Consider the following 19,698-nt stretch of genomic DNA (forward strand, 5'->3'; position numbering starts at 1 on the left):
CAAGTGAATCAAAACCTTGCTTCCCCATATGACAACTCCAGTAGTAGAATTACTATTGTAGCTAGTAGCAATAATATAAGAGCATAATCCTCATGTTGATGATGATGGCAAAAATGATGAGTGTCTGGGGCCTTAGGATGAGCGGATCCTAATGTTGGTGTTCCACTCACTCAATTGGGACCTCACATTTGATATATGTCGGTACTTGCATCCCAATTGCTTACATCCATACCTCGCAAGTGAGAAGCAATAAGAAAACATGATTATATGCTGATTATTTCCTTCTTCCATGCATTTATGTGGGCTTTTGCTAGGACAATTAGCATGTGAGATGGTAGGAAAAGAATTGGTTAGTAAAGATCGTTTGACCTCCAAAGAGATCAGTGGGTTAAAAAGGATGAAAACCATGATATATTTTTTGTTGAGCATGAACCTATGCCAAAGAGAGAAATTGTCCTCTAAAGATATATATACATGGCAATCTTTCAAGCCCTCCATGGATAATCAAATAAGAGGAGAGCCATAATACCTCTGTACCATTTGCCTAGCTCCATCTTTTGGAATGAGAAATTATACTCCACACTAAATGCACCACATCAGTAGTGCCCCATAGAAATAATATGAGATGAGATGAGGAGCAACAATCTGAAAAGCTACATGACAAATAAAGCTCGCAAAAAGTAGATATCTGATTAGTATGAGATAATGCTAATATGATGCATCTGATATAAAATATAATTTTTCTTGGCACAACCTCTACGTCTCATGTACCCCTCATGTATCTCTTCTAGAGGTAATGTTCTTTCGCCCATATTGATCGCAAGGTTCTCTGTTAATTAATTAAAATATATATATATATATGATTTTCATGATCACAATATACAGACGATTTATCCACTAGATTAGGCGTCAAGTGTTTTATACTTGAACCACGATTGATTAAAAAAAAAACCAAACAGGAGATAAAAACTAAACCAAAAACCTTCCTAGAGGTCATTAGTTGTGGCAACCTGGGGTAGTTCCCTCCAGAGCCTAATTTTTTTTTTTTAAAAAAAAAAGGGGGAACAAATGATGGAACTAAACCAGAACCCCCAAATTCTAGAGCTTATCCGAGTCGTGGCAACCAGGAGCAGTCCCGTCTAGATCCAGGAATCCACCTGCTTGTCGGACCGTCGTTGGCTTCTTCACGGTCGCTGGCCGCTTCGACGGGCCGCTTTCACCTTGCTGGCCGCAGTAGAAGTGAGCGGCCGTGGAGTGAGGGGGAAGCCGAGAGCGGTGACGGGAACATGGCAAGCGATGGAGGGAGGGCTCTCGATGAGGAAGGGGCATGGCCCTCACATTGGCGCCACCACCCCGCGCCATGAAGAAACTCCCATCGTCTCCCTTCCCCGACTATACTCCGTTCCTTATTCGCCGCCTCCGAGCCTCGCTCGACCTCGCCTTCGTCGCGTCCACCCATTCCAAGCTCCTCAAGTCGGGCGGCTCCTCCGCCACCCTCGCCGCCAACCATCTCATCGGTGCCTATCTCCGCTGCCAGGCCCTCCCGAACGCGCAGAAGGTGTTGGACGAAATGCCCGAGCCGAACGTTGTATCCTGGACGTCCCTCATGACTGGCTACGTCAATGCCGGCCAGCCCGACCGCGCCGTCTCTCTCTTCCATTTGATGCACGACCATCAAGTCCTTCCAAATTCTTTCACTCTCACTACGGTCATTGACGCCTGCTCCCGCCTTGCCGACCTTAAATTAGGCCGACAAGTCCATGCTCGGGTCGAGACTTTTGGCCTGCAGCCTGATCTTGTAGTCTCGACTGCTCTCATTAACATGTATGGAAAATCCAACAGCATCACCGATGCCCGCAAAGTCTTCAATGGCATGATCGATAAGAATGTCATTTCTTGGGGCTCGATGATCTCAGCTTACACTCAGAATGCTTGTGGCTATGAGGCGATTGCTCTCTTTGCTGAATTCCTCCAGGAAGGCTTATCGTTGAACTTAGCTCCCAACCACTTCATGTTCTCGAGCGTCATCAATGCTTGTGCCAGCCTAGGTAGGCTAGGCATGGGAAGATCGACGCATGCAGCTGTAATCCGACATTGCTATGATGGAAATGATGTGATTGCAGGTGCGCTGATTGACATGTATGGGAAGTGTGGATGCATTGATTCATCGAGAAAGGTGTTTCATGGTATTGCATGCCCTTCATTGTTTCCATTCACCTCCATGATTGTGACTGCAGCAAAGTATGGGCTTGGGGAATACTCACTAGACTTGTTCAATGAGATGGTCCGACAAGGGGTAATGCCCAATAGCATCACTCTCCTCGGCGTTCTCCATGCTTGTAGCCACTCTGGCCTCGTAGACACGGGACTTCGGTACCTGAATTCGATGAGCAGTTGTTATAATATAACACCGAGTGTGAAGCACTATACCTGCGCTGTTGACATGCTCGGTCGTGCAGGCCGTCTTGATCAGGCCTATGAGATGTTGAAAGAAGTTCAAGCGGAGGGTGATGAGACATTGATGTTGTGGAGCACATTGCTCTCAGCGAGCAGGACCCATGGGAGGTTAGACCTCGCAGTTGAGGCCAGCAAGAGGTTGGCAGGGTTCGACCGGGATGTCGCAGGTGCCTATGTTGCAATGTCAAATGCTTATGTTTCAGTTGGGCAGTGGGAAAGTGCAGGGAAGGTTTGGAACGAGATGAGGCGGCGAGGGATTCGCAAGGAACCTGGGTGCAGTTGGGTGGAGATAAAGGATACTGCTTATGTGTTCTATGCCGGGAAAGCCTCAGCAGCAGGTGAGAGGGAATGGGAGGTGATGGAGATATTGAGGGAGTTGGAGGAGAGGATGAGAGAGAGGGGGTATGTTGGTGGAGATAATGGATGGGTGTCTAATGAAATGGTCGAAGTGGAGGGAAAGAGATTGATGGTCAGAGTGCACAGTGAAATGCTTGCTCTGGGTTTTGGGCTGATAGCTGCTCCCCCAGGAGTAACCATCAGGGTGATGAAGAACTTGAGGATGTGTAAGGACTGTCACGAGGCATTCAAGCTGATCAGCGACATTGTTGGGAGGGAGTTCGTGGTGAGGGACTTGAATAGGTTTCACCACTTCAGGCATGGGTTTTGTACTTGCAGGGATTATTGGTGACTGCTATGCTCGCGTCCTTTTATCATACAGAAGCAATACATACTATGAAATCATTCACAAGCAACTCTACATACGTTCTGGGCATCATGCTTTTCTCTGAATTTTTCTTGCAATCTGAGATCTCTTTTGCTGAATGACATGAGCGAGGGTTTTTTCTTTTTCGCTCTCAATCAATTAGACTTGGTTATTGCCAAGCCAGGAAAAAGGGGTCGTAGTTTTACACAGGAAAAAATAGAGAATGAGGATTAGTTGGCCCCAAAAATGATTAGTGGGCCAAGATGGTTGGGACAGGGCCAAATGGTTATGGTTTTCCTCCACATAATGTCTAAGAACTCGATTAACTATGGAGCAGGATAGAGCATGATATGTCCAGTGTGCCATTGAATATTGTGATATCTGTTTTTGATGAATTTCAACCAAAGAAGCTATGAATAAAAAAAAGTCGATTCATCTAGAAGAAAAGTAGCAGGTTGATGATTCCTGGACAGCGGGATTAATGGCGAGCCTAGCAAGCAGGATCCTACTTTGAACTCCTGAAGGCAGAGTGCTGGAAACTGGCCACCTACTGCAAAAGCACTAGAAGCTCTTGCTTGTGGATTCCTTGGCACAAAGTGCCAGGGAGGGCTACAAAGGCCACAGCATCAAGTACTTCGACATCCAGATGGTCACACCAAGCACAAAAATCTGTTGGAGCTCCTAGTTCTTCTTCTTCCAATCTTGATAGTATTAGCCCCAAATTATAGACTCTAATGTTGGTAAAAATGAAGAGTATAACATTCACAAAATCTACATAAGCATTTGAATAGGACTCTTATTCATCCTGAGAGGAAAGTGACTCAGGAGTTGGCATGTGTTGAGTCTATAAATGCTGAGGTTGGAGGGAGGGGATGGTCGTTAGAATGATTCCACTGCTTATATCATGGAAAACTTCTTTGATTTATACTTTGATATTGCACACAAGTTATTGAATAGGTTGCGAGGATATTCTGTTCATCTCTGTATCTTCAAATTGATCTGGTTTGTCTTCGCAGAATCATTGTTCTTGAGGACTTCACAGCATCATATAAGTGATTCTTTCAATTAAAAATGTCCACTGATTCTTTAACTTCATGTCCACTAACCTACAGAGAAATTCCTATATTCATGATTATGGGTCCTGATTGAATAAATCACAAAGCAACAGTGACAACCTTTCTGAGGAAACTTATGCACCGCTATGCAGGCAAGCTATGAAGGGCACCTTTCCCTGGGAAGAGCTCTCGCAACAAATATGAAGAAGCTTATCAACTTGTTGACTAGGCAAGATATGAAGTGTACCTTTCTCTGGGAAGGGCTCTCGCAACAAATATGAAGAAGCTTATCAACTTGTTGACTTAAATTGATTATTGCAATTGCATTTATAATCAACTATGTATGAATATTTAATTCATGTAAGGTGGCAATATTCTTTGTGGATGACAGTTATATTAGTGAGGGACTGGATTTTCAGGTTTGTGTATGTTGAAGCCTCCAAACTTTAAGGTGTTGATGCTCTTTCTTTTGCTGTCCTTTGATCAGCGAATGGTGGGGTTGGTTAAAGGCTTGCATGTCTGCTATCTGATGTTTATCTATGACTCTTTGCTGTTCTTGTTTCTCAATATATGGGGCACTTTTTATTCCAAGAAAATGGACTGACCAAAATGAATGAAATCTATATTAAGTCATTCTATTTTCATGCACTTGTACATTCATTCTAGCAAGCTCGTTGACAAACCGGGATGTTAGACTCATTTTGTTCATGTTCTCTGTACCCGGTCCTAATAAATGTCGGGTCACTCTTGCATCTATTGTCAACTATTTTACAGGTCAGTTTCATTCTGTATGTCAATTCTCTCTGCCCAATTCAATCTATATGTTTCACTTGATGTCGTGTTCATATGATTGTAGAACTAATAAAGGACAAACGTAAAACGGCTCATTCACTGCATTAACTTGAAGGACTTCTGGTACTTTCTAATTGTGAAATAGATTTTTACTCAGCTGCTAAACAAAACTATATATTTAGAAGGGGATGTTTGGAATTATGAAAATGAAGGACAAAAAATATGTAAACTATAATATGTATTCATACATCTAAAATAAGATTCAAATTAATGGGAAGTATGTTAATTGATGAATAGTTTGTGCTTATTTGATTTTTCAGGATTGCATGATTATTAAGACAATAAAAAATCTTAAACAGGCAAAGGTCTTGATTCAGTTCAAATAAAACACTCATCTTTACTCAAAATACTTTCAGGTCATCTTATTTTATAAATGATTCCAGAAAATGTCTCATTATTTTGTGCGCAAATACAAAATTTAGCTTCACACAGAAATATAGAGCAGTCTGTGGATTCTCTTTGACGGTAGTTTGCATTCTTGACTATTTATGCCCAATAAGAGCACAGTGACAAATCTTTCTAATTTCTCCGTCTTTTCTTTTTCCTTGACAGCATTTAGAACCTGAAGAAAAGAGATATGCTTGGTAAATATATCATTAATATATGATTTTCTGATCATTTTGATCTTATAATTTCACCATAAGATAGCATTAGAATAATGAACGACAAAGAACATATATAACTTTCCTCAATCTATCGACTTCTTGTGTTATCACACAATGCTGGTATGCTCATGAAGGAATGAAGCATCTTTAAAATAAGTATAGATAGGTTTGAAATTTCATTTCTGGTAGTGAGTGAGAGTTAATTGTGTTTGATGCTTTGACAGGCTGAAAGAGAACATAATTGTGGCATTTCCATTGAGCTTCAGTCAAAGGCATTCCTCATCTTTGGCAACTGTTCATTTTGTGTCCAAACCATTTCCTGCTGATTAATAGGGAAAATGGTGAATAGACCCCCAAACTCTTTATCATTATTACCACTAAAAAATATTTTTATTGGCTTTACTTCCTAGGAGCTTTAAGGTGGCTTTCTAAGATCCGGATCAAATTATGGGCAATGGTTTAGGGTATAATTCTAGTTAGTTTAAACCTAATCTAACTCGACCTAACCCATTGTTCGGATCGAGCGGGGAAGATAAACTTGATGGATTCTCACTCATCAAGCATGACACAGACCAAACCATATATATATATATATATATATAATTCCCAAGGTAGTTCCAGTTTAAACCCCCCTCAAATGACCGGATTCTATATAACCCAATCTAACATGACTCAACCCAAGTAATATTTGAATTGAATATCTATGTTTAGATTTGAAATTATTGAGTTTGATTGAATGTGATCATTTATTTTTTTTATCATGTTGGCTTTGGTTAACTCTTAACCCAGTCCACCCCACAAAAAATTGGAACATATCTATGCTTCCACTAGAGACTTCAACACTAATTGCAGGATCCCATTGTAGAGCCTAAAGCCGTGCCCTACGATTTAACTAGCCTAACGGCTAGTTCGTCATGCTTTAACCTATGATATAAGACCAAACAAGATATTATTACACCCATACCTGTAGCACTCGACTTAGTTATCTAGCGATGAATTGGCATCTAAAATGACCCCTGCATGGGCCTTGATATATAAACTAACAACCCTGTCACACTATCACATGGTTAAGTATGCTATTATTTAATCACAACAGTGTCGCCATTAGTCCGATTAAATTAACACATATGTGACCTAGGAAATTGAGGCGGTTGACAGAAGATCATGCGGTGGAGATCTTGGGATCCATAAATTTTAGGGGAAACTTTGTGTGGTCTTGTTGTTGGGATACCAAAAAACAAAAGTTGTAGAATTGTAGGCTCTAACCATGCCATATCCTAGGTCGAGACTTGCTTTCCTTATATTAGTTATCATTCTTTTTATGGTCATAGTTTTTCTTCTTTGGTTCATAGGATTCATAGAACTCCGGTCTACTTAGCTACATGGGGGGTGACTTTAGGTCAACTTCTCGAAGGATGGGATTTCCCAAATGTCAAAGTTTCTGAAACAATTTTAACTTGCAGCTTGGGTTGTGTTAGTCTGTGGGCTCAGCTCAAGTTAAATTGACCTTGATTTGTTGCAACCGTAATTTGGATCAGCTTGGAATAGGGTTAGGTTGGGTTAATATCAACCTAAGTTAGAATATTTGGTAAAGGTTCAAGAAGCAAACAATCATGCTTCTACTCCTCCAGTAGCACTCGCAACCCGACTCAACTCAAACAAAATTAGTTGGAATTTGAAATGATGAAATCATCATTATAGATTCACGTAATCAAAAATTGAATCGAGGGGTACGTGCCATTTGGGTTAGGCTAACCTTATTCAAATTGCAGGAGGCTTAATTTTCCTAATTTGATCTAGAAGATTATACCTGTTGAATCAGAATCTGCTAATGTTTCATGCAAATTTAAATGAATAGGGCATTGTTGACGTCATCAATTAGTGCATAAGAGGCTGCTAATGACTTAGCCCCATCTAGTGTGTCATTTGCTCGCATGAAATGCCAGCAAACATGGCCTCTATTGATTGGGAGATTCAATCGATTGCAAACTGCTAGGTCCACCTAAATCTACACCTTGGAATTTGAGCATAGGTATGAAATTAACAGTTAAGGATTCATTCATAAATTAAAAATTCGTTCGTTAATTCTTTGATTCAAAAGAAAAAAAAAAGGCTTCATCTTCTTAAATCATAGTTGCTTGGTGATCAACCCCTCTCTGACTTTCATTCATTATCTCCTGAATTCAATCAGTATATCAACTAGGAAAGTCTCACACATAGTTTTGTTAGAGTTGTAGTTTCCACAAAGGTTCTATTTGTAGGGGACTTTCTGCCACCGTCCGCTTAGTTGTTTGAATCCAAACATTCCCTTCAAATACTAGGGCCCTCAATGGCACCAAGTCTTAAGTTTACTCCACAATTGCATATAATTATGCCTAACTTCACCTTCAAAAAATTCATATTTTAGGGGATAGGTTTCATGAGTTCGACATCACGGTGACAAATTCCACACGGCAAAATCTAGGTCCAAACAAATCAAATATCTTTTTTTGAATATGTCCTTGTCGTTTGATTGATTTTTCTCCCTTGTTTTCATGTCTCAAGCGAGAATTATGTCATTTAAAACTACACATAAGATGTTATACTAAGCAATATATGGGTGAAGAACAGAGAATGTAATCTTTGGCCGACTCCTTTTGGTGGATTCATTCGTGGGTTATTTTGCTTACATCACTAGGTACTCATTAAAAAGTATAATTGGACCTTGTCATTGTTTCTTCAAGAGTACAGGGAGACCAAGATTCTTTCGTGGCCAATAAAATAAGTCATGGTTTGGCTTTTTTATGGTTTGGTTGGTGTTTTCTGCCTAAATTCCATTGATTTCTTGTCAATAAGAATGATGTAGTGCACTACGTGACACTTTGGGAATTCATGATGAGTAGGTTGAAAGAATAGTAGTAACATTACTAGCATTTGTTTGATGGCAACTCATTTAATTGCTTTCCTGTGTTCAGCTACCAAGTTGTTATCACTCTTCACTTTTGGTCTGGGAATCCTTGAAGCATGAAAGCTTTATTTTTCACATATAGCATACGAAAAAGATTGAATTTTAAACTCTAAATTTATCATATTATATAATAGGTCCATAAGGTGAATTTACTTAATTATAGATAAGATCTAAAACAATAGAATTGAAAACATGGAACTTTATATATGCGTGCATGTGAAGATAGGTGTTTTATCCTTGGAAAAAAAACAAAAAGTAGAAAACTTGAGATGTTCCATACAATAGCAACACTTTTTAATTAAAACTAAAACTAGTAAAAGTTTGGAACTGGTATTCTTTATTGCATAGTTAAAAAAGGGGGTTGCATGCATAAGATTTACAAGAATGAAAATCTTGAATTTTAAAATATAAGTAGTACATATTTCTACTTCCATGTACTAAGATTTTCTTGAATTCTTGGCATATATGACACCAATTGTAAGAAAGAAAATATTCTTAAGTTATCAGTGGACATACAATATTACAAATTATCTAACATTTTGTACCCAAAAGCAAATTATTAGGATAGATACTTTCAATCAAAGCTAGTGCAACTACTTAGTAAGGATACACGCGTCAATGGTGGGGGTTATTTTTAATCGAGCTGGTTTATGTACCAAAGTTGGAAAAATTTGTTACCCTTTGTGATTTTTTCAAATTATATTTTTCATGCTTATTATTTTCACCAATTGTTCTAAAGATATTGATACCAATATTTTATTGTAAATAAAATCATATTTTTGAAAAAAAAGAGACTACCATTTTTGCCCTACCAGCCATTTCCAGTTAGAAATTTTTTTGCTACCAAGTTACCGTCATCCATAATTTTTTAATTTATCACATCATATGGCTCACTGACCATCAATCTTTGCCACCAATTACAAGCCGGCAAATTCATATATGCCACTCTTATTATGTCATTATTTCTCTTAATTGTTCAAGTATCAAATTATAGATCAACAAATTATTTGAATTATTTCAATTTTTTATGAATTTTTTCATGATATATTATGCTTGGCTGGTGGTCATGAATTAAGCATGACATCAAAATGACATATTTCTAAAATATTAAGTAATGATGTCATATTACAATATTTACACCATAACCTTAAACTTCCTTCTATGCCGATCATGGAGTGACGAGCTTGAAACATGGTTGTTGTTTTTTCATGCACAATTAATGTGATTTGTTTTCCTTCTTTAGTGTATATGATTTTTTTTTCTTTTTTAATAAGAAATCAATCTAGAGGATTAGCGTTGCCAGACACCTACCAGTTCATTGATAGACTATCAATGAAGTAGAAGAAATATCTAAAACCAAAAAAAAAAAAAAAAAAGCACCCAAAAACTGAGTTGAAAGAGAATTAAAAAGAAAATTTCTAGCTAGGTGGCTAATTAGTAGCAACCCAGGACTTAAATTGACACACTTAACTAGCTAATCTCAGTGCAGAAAGCAAAACACATCATAAATCTCAAAACCATTCAAGAGACCAGAGCCAGAAAGGAAGATCGATAAACCGCACCCAACACCGTTGGGCACTACGGCTACCTCCTCTTGCAATAAAAGATCCTCATGACAACAGATAAAAAACCAAGATCCTTATAAGATTGCAGGTGTGCTACTTGGATCCTATTCACGAAGAGAACACCCCCCCCCCCCACCACACCCCCCCCCCCCCCCAAAAAAAAGAAACCTCCAATCAACAACACAAGTGCCTCGTATCAATATCTTGCTAAAGTTTTAACATTTTGTCCAAAGTTTTTCCAATTTTTCAGAGTTTCAATTCCCACTTGCAGTATTATTTACAAATGCCTAACTTGTGATTCTATATATCACATAGCTAATATTTTTTTATTATACTGATATAACTATACACTCACCTAACATAAAAAAATGCAGGTGTATTATGTGCTCACCGTGGGCTATCACTCTTGAGGTCATAGACAAAAAGCGAGGAGTAGAAAAGAGGGAGAAGGCTAATAATCTAACAAGAAGGGACCACCTTCTTTAGGTAGTAAAATACAGTAGCATTACATCTTAGATGCTATGTTATAGCTAAGGCTGTTTTAATATGGCTTTGTGAATGGAACCTTTATTAATTGACTCCGGGTGGGAATTGTAACAATTAGTTCGGGTCTTCTTGTCCCATTTGCGAAGCAAGATCCAACCATATATACCAATGTGCTTCTACAAGGCATCTTTTCATATAGTCCATTGGATTGTCCAAATCAGGAGTGACAAGGAATGACTGAAAGCATCATTTTGTCCTTTAGCTATGGCAATCTTTGGCATTGTTCCATGAAATGATGATGAGCTAATTGGGTTGTCATGCGTTGGAATTTTTTTGCAGAAGAACGCCTTGTTAGAATGCAGCTTTATATTACCTTGACTTCAGATGCCGTGTTTTCTGGCTGTGATGCTAAAAATTGTTTGATTTCAAGGCCATGGTTGTCAATGATGGGCCAGAGATCTTCTTGACTCCTTAGATTTGTAGAATTTAGAGGGAAACAGGTGTGATTTAGTAATGCTTTTCCCAGCTAAGGCCCTTTATTTGATGAGCTGCATGAGGAAGCTTCTCTTTCAGTTCTATCAGCTAAGGCCCTTTACTTTCTATCAGCATTATCAGAAAGTTCTTAATGGCACCTTTTTTTTTTTTTTTGAGATAAAGAATGGAACCAAACTCCTTTCTTCCAAACTACTTAGGCAATAAAACAAAACCATAAGCATGGATTTCAACCTATCCAAAGCTTGGAGATATTTGTTGGTTTAGAATGCAAAAGATACATGGATGGAACCAAGGGGGTGATTGCTGCAAACTTCGCGATAAGATACTTTAAAGTTTCATGCACTTTTTTGATCTTTTCACTTTTCCATCAACATAGTTTCATACACTTCAGTACATTAATAAAAATAAAAAAAAACATGAAGCATTGTTTTCTTTAAAAAACGCACCTATTATTGGAGAGAGAGAGGGGGGGTGGTTGGGTGGGGGGGTTGTGATAAGGATTGGAGGCATCGATAAGAGCATGGAAAGAAATTTCGCCTTAGAATGAAGACACACTGCAGGCCAAACTAGAATATTAAACACAATATCTCTCTCTTCTTGTAAGTTTCTTAGTCTATGCATTATATTGTATTCATGCAAGGACCACAACGTTGTCGACCACACAAGGCACGTCATTCTTAAATCACTTTTCTATAACCCTAGACTTGTACAGGGACCTGAAGATTATAATAAACCTTAGGTACCCACACAACCCTTCATCTCGATTGTCATTTATTTGTTTATAAAAAAAAATCTCCTTATTCTCATTGATTCTTCCATCTTCATGTCTCTCCAGCAAGAAAGAAACGAATAGAGAGGGGAGAAGGAAATGAGACTGCCGGCCTGTCTTGAGGTTGATGGCGAATTAAGTGGTCATTTGGATATTTTTTTATCATTTTTTGAGCAATTTCATGGATGTAATATTTTTCTAATTTTTTTAAATATTCATTTTCAAGTTTTGAAACTACAGCTGCCCATCAGCTGAGCTAAGTTTCCAATGAATAAAGATATGAAATTATTATTGTTCTTCTAACAAATAACTAAATTGACTTTCTTATAAGCTTGGGTGATAACTTCTATGGCGCAGATTCTCTGCGGTACTCAAAAAGTACCGTAAGATACTGTGCATGGTTGGACATCGTCTATTTTAAGATGGACAGCTATGTGTGTGTTAAAAAAAATTATATATATATATATATATATATATATATATAAACTCCAATGGCTCCAATGGTATTTGGAGAGTTTAGACCATCCATTTTTTGATGAATGGCATCTAACTATACACAGCACTCTATGATACTTATTAAGTACTTTAGAGAATCACATTCCTAACTTCTATGGTACGCATGTTATAAATATATATATATTGGGTGTAGCCATTGGACGAGGGGTATGGTTAATAATATCGTCATAAATTATGAGCACTTGCAAATGGTATTTTTATAGAGATAGAAGCATATATCGAGGGGTCATCATCTAGATGATGAACCAAACCCATCATCAATAAAGAGGAGAAAAGTATTTTCTTGGATTATGAAAGCTGATATAGTCTAAACACATAACGACATTTGCAACTTTGTATATCTATAGGATTTTTTATGTATTGATTGGTATAGCAATACGTAAATGAAAAGGTTTTTTGCTTTTTCTGGGAAGATGATTTGTTTGAAAAGAGTTTTTTTTTTTCTTTTGATGTGTTGCTTTCAACTGTAAAAGCCAAACTAACCCACCAAATTTTGCTCAAAAATAACCTAGAGTTTTCAATATTGTCCTCAGCCTGAAGATGCCATGACTCAGATCCGGTTAAGGTTTTCCAAGATATCAATCTAGTATTGCAAATGACAAATTTCCATTGTGCTTAATATAGGACCATAACAAGGCTTAGTTTATCTACGAGTGAATCATTCTTCAGTGGGGTAACTACAAACAGTATAAACTCAGTCATATTAATTGATAGATTTATTGAGAATAAGCTGTGGTAGACCAAAGTCATCATACGATCAGCTCAAATTTTAACTAACTATCAAAAAAGAATGAAATTAAATAAAAATTAAAATTCCACTAAGTTCATCTTTGGTTGCTTGAGACAAAGTGAATTATTACATAGATGCCATTGATCCAAACTGAGCTGATGGAGTTTAAATCTTGCTCACAAGCTAAACCATCTTGTTATTTAGCTAATCCAACATCCACTACCATGGGAAACCTATCACTCATAACTTTAGTAATAAATTAGTAATTACAAATCTATAACAAACTCCAAAATCTTATACAATTTCATCATAATTAAATTACTCTCGTTATTGGCTAACATTTGCAAATAAAGTATTTTATCTCATTACACTTCTCAAGGAAAGAAAGATGTTATAAAATATTTTATCTCATTACACTTCTCAAAGAAAGAAAGATGTTCCTATATATAATTGAATCTTAACTTTTCATGAGACTTATCGAGCTAAGCTTGGTGTTGTTCAAGCATGGGTTTTGTAACTATTCAAGCTTCAAATTTACAATCAAGAGATGAGTCAACTCAGAAAAACAGAACCGAGTTTTACTAGGCCGGCTCGGCTCAACTAGAGTTTTAAGGGCAATCAAGAGGGAGGCTATGGTCAAGCACCTATTGCGAATAAAGTAATATTCCAATAAAATAATGGTGGGGAAGGTGAGGAGCGGAGGAAGGAGACCCGGTTCCACTGTTGCTGTTAGAATTGCCAGCAGAAGTCTTCCATTGCAGATTTGGAGGAGAATTCTCTGCCTTCTGTCTTTGGTTGATCCCAAGACCAAACAATCACTACTACTAAAAATAGACACTATTAAAATATTAATTTAAAAATGTGAGCTCCTATAGTTTATTCCATCAATGCTCTCCCCTCCTACCATAAAAGAAAGAGACCACTACCCCATAGTCTCCCCCTTCTCCCTTCCCTCCTCCCCCCACAACCACCATCACCATCCCATAGACTCCCCCTTCTCCCTTCCCTCCTCCCCCCTCCCCCCCCCCCCCCACCACCATCACCATCCTAGGTAGCATCACTGCCAACAAGAGGGAAGAGAAAGACATAAAGGAGAAAGAAGGCAAACAAAGAAGAGATCATTGGAAAGCAAGCAAAAGAGAGAAGAAAGAAGCGGTTGAAATAAAGGTTGTGGCCACCAAATGTCAAACATAACAGGAGATGGTGGAAGCTTCTCCTCCGAGAACCACACGGGAGAGGAGGAGGTCCACCAGAGCCAGCAGCAGCAACATCAACATCCACTCCATGGAACCGTGGCTGCCATGGCTAATTCACAGCCACCGGCACTGCCTGTCAAGAAGAAAAGGAATCTCCCTGGGACTCCAGGTATATGCAAACTTTTTTTTTTTTTGGTGGGGTGGGGAAGTGATTGGCAGGTTCAATTATTGGTGAGACGCTTGTCTGTTTGCTTCTCCATTGTTTTTTTAAGGCTTAAACCAAATAAAAGAGAAATAACAAACTCTTTTGGTGGTTGATAACTAGTGTCTCACTAACAGTATTTGGTAGCTAATATTGGAATAAATGTGAACTTTTCTTTTGCTGTCTACACAAATAACTAAGAATAACTAATATGATGATCCATCTATTTTTATAAGGAGATGAAAAGATTATCTCTCGTACTTAATTACTGAGAACCAACTTGTGTACGAGGATTCTCACTGCAGTCAATGGATCAGCCCATCTGTTTGTAAAAACAAAGACAAAAATCCACTTCTTGATCATTAATTTCCTCACTGAATCAATCTTATATGAAATGATTTTAGTTGTGTGACTATATTAAGTTTCTTTTTCCCAGTGATCCTTAAAGTAGGACACAATTATGCCGTCCCAAGAGTCATTTGCTCAGAGGAAGAGTCGTTTGTTAATCTATTCTGATTTGAATACATCTACCTAGCGTTAGACAATATTTTTCAAAAAAAATGTACCAAAGTAAAATTCTACTAATAATAATTTACCCATTGAATTTATCTGCATAAATACCAAAGATATTAACTCTTAGAACACCAATAATTTGACATGCTTTCATTTGAATTTTTTCCTTGTTATTCTCTGTCCCAATGATGTTCTATAAGATTTATTATTATTATTATTATTATTATTATTATTATTATTATTACGGGATACCAAAGATGAAGTTAAGCATAGCAAAGTTTGTTGTTTGCTAGGTTAGGATATATTGTATATATTGTAATAACCTTTCTCAAATCAAAAGATCAGATGATTGTGTAACCAGCAAAACAATTTTTATATTATCAAACTAATAATTTAATTGAGTTAATCTGCACAGATCCTACAGCAGAAGTGATCGCTCTATCGCCAACAACTCTAATGGCAACAAATCGCTTTGTGTGTGAAATCTGCAACAAGGGCTTCCAGAGGGATCAAAACCTCCAACTGCACCGCAGAGGCCACAACCTCCCATGGAAATTAAGGCAACGGACGAGCACGGAGGTCCGGAAGAGGGTGTATATTTGCCCTGAAACCACTTGTGTTCACCACAACCCGAGCCGAGCTCTGGGGGACCTCACAGGGATCAAGAAGCACTTCTGCCGCAAGCATGGGGAGAAGAAGTGGAAGTGCGACAAGTGCTCGAAGAAGTACGCAGTGCAATCAGATTGGAAGGCCCATACCAAGATCTGTGGCACCAAGGAGTACAAGTGCGACTGTGGCACCATCTTCTCCAGGTTCACTTCTTATACTAGTTTTATTAATGCCTGAGTTGTCAACAATTATAAGGATCACTTTGATTATGAGATGCATTAGTATAGGTATGAATCATGGTATTATAAGACCACAATGGCTGTAAAATATGGCCTGGCCTAACCTTACAGCTTGTGAATCATTGTTTGACAAAAAATTAAAAAAAAAAAACCTTTAGATTAATTTATCCATGCATTTTATCAACCATTTTTGGGTGTTCGCTATATTAGCATATAATGGCCTACAACAACAAAACAAAAGTATCAGGATATCTTACTGAAAACCAGCATAATAGATATCCTAGTAAATTATCTTTATATGGAAAGGAAAATATTACTAGCTTATCATTTTAATCATTTCGAATCGTGGCAATATCTTTCATATAACAAATGCAATTGGAGTACCATATGTTTAGAACATCAGAAGTGATCAAAGACAGTCATAAAATATTTAGACCCATGGTGTGAATAGAAAATTAAGTTTAATGAGTGGGTAGTATATATGTTAGGTATGGAAGATCAGAATACCTAGGATTCCTTCTGAAGCCTAGGAATGTGGTTTTTGAGCTTGTTAGTGCAGAATGAGGTCACAAGGTGAACGCTGATCTGTGGAAGGACGTGATGATTTCACCAAAGACTATTTCTATCATACTGATAGCACAAGAATGCACCAGTCGTAAGGTAGCTCTAGTTGATCCCATCTACTACAGTAGTACATGGAACTTATCACAAATCAGATTTTTGGGTTGTAGTCCACTCGCATGACATGAATATAACATGATTTACCTCATTGTACCTGTTGGGCCTGTTATGCTACTGAAATTTTAATAATTAATTTAAGTCCATTCCTATTGATGCATACAGCTGGCTAGCTATATGGCTTCCTATCCTATGGTTTTTATCCTTTTGTTCAACTTTTTAAGTACATAAAATATCCTTGATTTTTAAAACATGAAAGATTTAGTTTCATTGCAACGCCTTTCCTAGAAATTTCATATTTGAATCAGAATAGCTTTTTTTGCACCCTCTGAGTGCTACTTATAATAGCCACTTTATTGTAAGGCAAAGCAAGTAATAGATGCAAACCAATATATAAACATGATCATATTCAGGTTTTTAAGTAATTGAACTTGTATTCTAAGGGAAATAAAAATCCATAGATCAAAAGTAGCTAGTAGAGACTAGAGGGTGGGCAAAAAGAATCTTTTGGTTGAAGGTCTGTTTGAATAACATGAAAAGAAACGGCGCTACTGATAAAATTTTTTGAAGTCAAAATTTGTCCCTAAAAGTTGAGCATCCTTGCTTGGAAAAAAGTGCTTCATAGTAGTGCCACTACGAGCTAGTAGAGACTAGAGGGAACCTCAAAACAGGGAAGCCAAAACTTTCAAACCCTAGGCGAGAGATTATAGATCACTCTCGAGGTCTCAGTCTCACTGTGCTCAAAAAAGCAAAATGGTTTCTCGCACACTAACCACATTGTTTCTTAACACCAGTTCCTTTGTTTAGTAGCAATTTAAAAGTATGAAGCAAAACTTTTGGCATCAATTTATCAACTATATATCTTGTTCTCTTCAATCCAAAGAAGTCTTAAACATAAAAACCTCTTCCAACCAACGTAATACTGAAACTCTCTTGTTCACAGGAGGGACAGCTTTATCACCCACAGAGCCTTCTGCGATGCTCTAGCCGACGAGAACAACAAGGTCAACAATGGCCTGATGCCCACCATGAGCCCAAACCTCCAAGCCCACCAGGTGCCCGAGCTCATGATGCCCATCGGCACCAGCACTGCCGACTCCCCGGTTGGACTCTCCGACTTCAATAACCATGACATCAAGAATCCCCTCAAGGCCCTCCCCTACGATCTCATGCCCACTTCACTGCGTTCCCATGCCATGGCTGGGAGCATGCTCTCCACAACCTCTGCCACCACTCTCTTCAGCCCGAGGACCTTCCCCTCAGGTTATGCCGGGCTCGACAACATCAAGATGGGACAGCCGGCCTTCGGGTCGGCCGACATGTCGGCGACCGCATTGCTCCAGAAGGCGGCGCAGCTGGGTGCAACCGCCACCTGTGGCACTGGTGCCATGAGCTCCCCTATAAGTCACCGGAGCTTCGTCTTGGGGATGGCTGGGAGTGATCAGAACTCTAGCATTAGGCCTTATGGGTCATACAATGGGGTGCAGACACATGGGATGGGAGTGGATGGAGGAGGGTTTGTGAATCAATTTTTCGGTACTGCAGTGGGTGAAGGCTTGGGGGCGAGTGACATAGGAATGTTTCCGTCGACTGCCGGAATGTTGAACAATGGTGGTGGTGGCTTGCGGGGAGGGAGTGGGGGGTCGGGGTTGAGTTATGGAGGAGGGGGGAGTGGGGACGTGATGACTGTGGATTTCCTGGGGGTCGGCAGAGCAAGGACGGTGGCAGCGATGCGATTACATGAGCAGCGGCAGCAGCAAGGGATGGAGTTTGGAGGAGTTGGTCAGCAGAGGTTGCAGGGATTGCACCCATTTCAGCATCAGCATCAGCATCAGCAGCAGCAGCAGCAGCAGCAGCAGCTAAGCCATGGACAAGCTGCCATGGAGAAAACCATGTGGGACGTTTGAGTGAGAAACAATGTTGAGAAAACATATGAGTCTTTTTCTCTCCCCTCCCTCTTGAGCTGGTTAGAATTGGTAGGAGCATTTTGTTAGAATCCAAATTCCGACGTAGAGGTCTGTCAAATAAGTTTTAACTGTTTGATCAAGAAAATTTCTCCAGACTTTGTTCCAACAAAAAAAAAAAAAAATCAACCCTGGCATGGATGAAATGATGGCGGTAGTTTTGTCAAAGAAAGAGGTATATATTACAATTTCTCAGGACAAAGTCCACCATAAAACAAGATTCTTTCAAGTAATCTTTTTACCCACAATAAATCTATACTTATTTTAGAGAGAACTATTTTTGTTATTATACGCATGTTTAGTTTATGGTAACAAGACATTTTATCTCTACAACTCCATCAATGGAGTTTGATCAGTATCTATAGAAATGACTATGAACATTGTTATTTTTTTGTTTTGAAAAAATTTTGAACATGTTGTAAATATCTTTCAAAACTTATGCATTTGTTTCACAACTATAATTGGAGGCAGAATAAACTAAAATAGGAACAAATAAATTTCTGATTAATGTGTTTAATTGGTTTGTGATCAGAATCGAAATCGAAATTGAAATTGAATTTGAATACTAGGGGAAAGTAAGTATTAGCTTTTAGGGGATATAACTATTTTTATTTTCTCTTAAAATTATAATGGGATTCTCTTTAATCAAATGATTGAAATAGAAATCACTCATTCCCATTTCTATTCCAGAGTCCAACTCCCCAGTACATGCCCTTAATGGCAAATATAATTGCTAATGTATTTTTTTTTGACAAAATGTAACACCACTAAAAACCTCAAAAATATAAAAATAGCATGTAAAATTATAATTGTAATTATATAGCCTATTTAATTATAAAAAATAGCATAGACGTACATCAATTAATATCTACATATTCAATTATAATCCATAAATACATACTTAGTAAAAAAATAACTATATTTATTCATACAACTATGTGTAAAATCAACAAAATAATATCCATTATATGTTATTAATAAAAACTTATAGAATCTAATCCAATGCGTATAAAAATTGCTCAATCCCTCCAAATAATATGTGTTTCAAAGTTGGATTTACAAATATACCTTTCCTTCTTTGCTCCTTTCCAGATGCAGCCGTCGATGAGATGGAAGG

At 38.2% G+C, this 19,698-nt stretch overlaps 2 protein-coding genes and 1 long non-coding RNA gene across 3 annotated transcripts; all 3 read left to right on the forward strand.

Moving 5' to 3' along the window:
- Nucleotides 1–706: 706 nt before the first annotated feature.
- LOC140852095 (uncharacterized) lies at nucleotides 707–4,811 on the forward strand. Its single transcript, XR_012135013.1, has 2 exons — nucleotides 707–793; nucleotides 4,368–4,811. It is a non-coding gene; the product is annotated as an uncharacterized lncRNA (long non-coding RNA).
- On the forward strand, nucleotides 1,087–4,693 carry LOC105052484 (pentatricopeptide repeat-containing protein At4g15720). Its single transcript, XM_010933309.4, has one exon. The coding sequence runs from the start codon at nucleotides 1,328–1,330 to the stop codon at nucleotides 3,143–3,145; it is 1,818 nt and encodes a 605-aa protein (XP_010931611.1). The 5' UTR covers nucleotides 1,087–1,327; the 3' UTR covers nucleotides 3,146–4,693.
- A 9,413-nt stretch (nucleotides 4,812–14,224) lies between the features above and the next one.
- LOC105052485 (zinc finger protein GAI-ASSOCIATED FACTOR 1) lies at nucleotides 14,225–18,709 on the forward strand. The gene is made up of 3 exons (XM_010933310.4): nucleotides 14,225–14,545; nucleotides 15,507–15,903; nucleotides 17,561–18,709. Exons 1-3 carry the CDS (start codon nucleotides 14,362–14,364, stop codon nucleotides 18,522–18,524), a joined length of 1,545 nt encoding a protein of 514 aa, XP_010931612.1. The 5' UTR covers nucleotides 14,225–14,361; the 3' UTR covers nucleotides 18,525–18,709.
- The last annotated feature ends 989 nt before the right edge of the window (nucleotides 18,710–19,698 follow it).

The sequence above is a fragment of the Elaeis guineensis genome, chromosome 10 (genome assembly GCF_000442705.2).
Source record: "Elaeis guineensis isolate ETL-2024a chromosome 10, EG11, whole genome shotgun sequence".
Classification (NCBI taxonomy): Eukaryota; Viridiplantae; Streptophyta; class Magnoliopsida; order Arecales; family Arecaceae; genus Elaeis; species Elaeis guineensis.

Coding starts and splice junctions, on each gene's coding strand:
- LOC105052484 (XM_010933309.4), top strand. CDS start 1,328: ATGGCCCTCACATTGGCGCCACCACCCCGCGCCATGAAGAAACTCCCA.
- LOC105052485 (XM_010933310.4), top strand. CDS start 14,362: ATGTCAAACATAACAGGAGATGGTGGAAGCTTCTCCTCCGAGAACCAC. Junction 14,546..15,506: donor GAATCTCCCTGGGACTCCAG/GTATATGCAAAC, acceptor TAATCTGCACAG/ATCCTACAGCAGAAGTGATC. Junction 15,904..17,560: donor TGTGGCACCATCTTCTCCAG/GTTCACTTCTTA, acceptor TCTTGTTCACAG/GAGGGACAGCTTTATCACCC.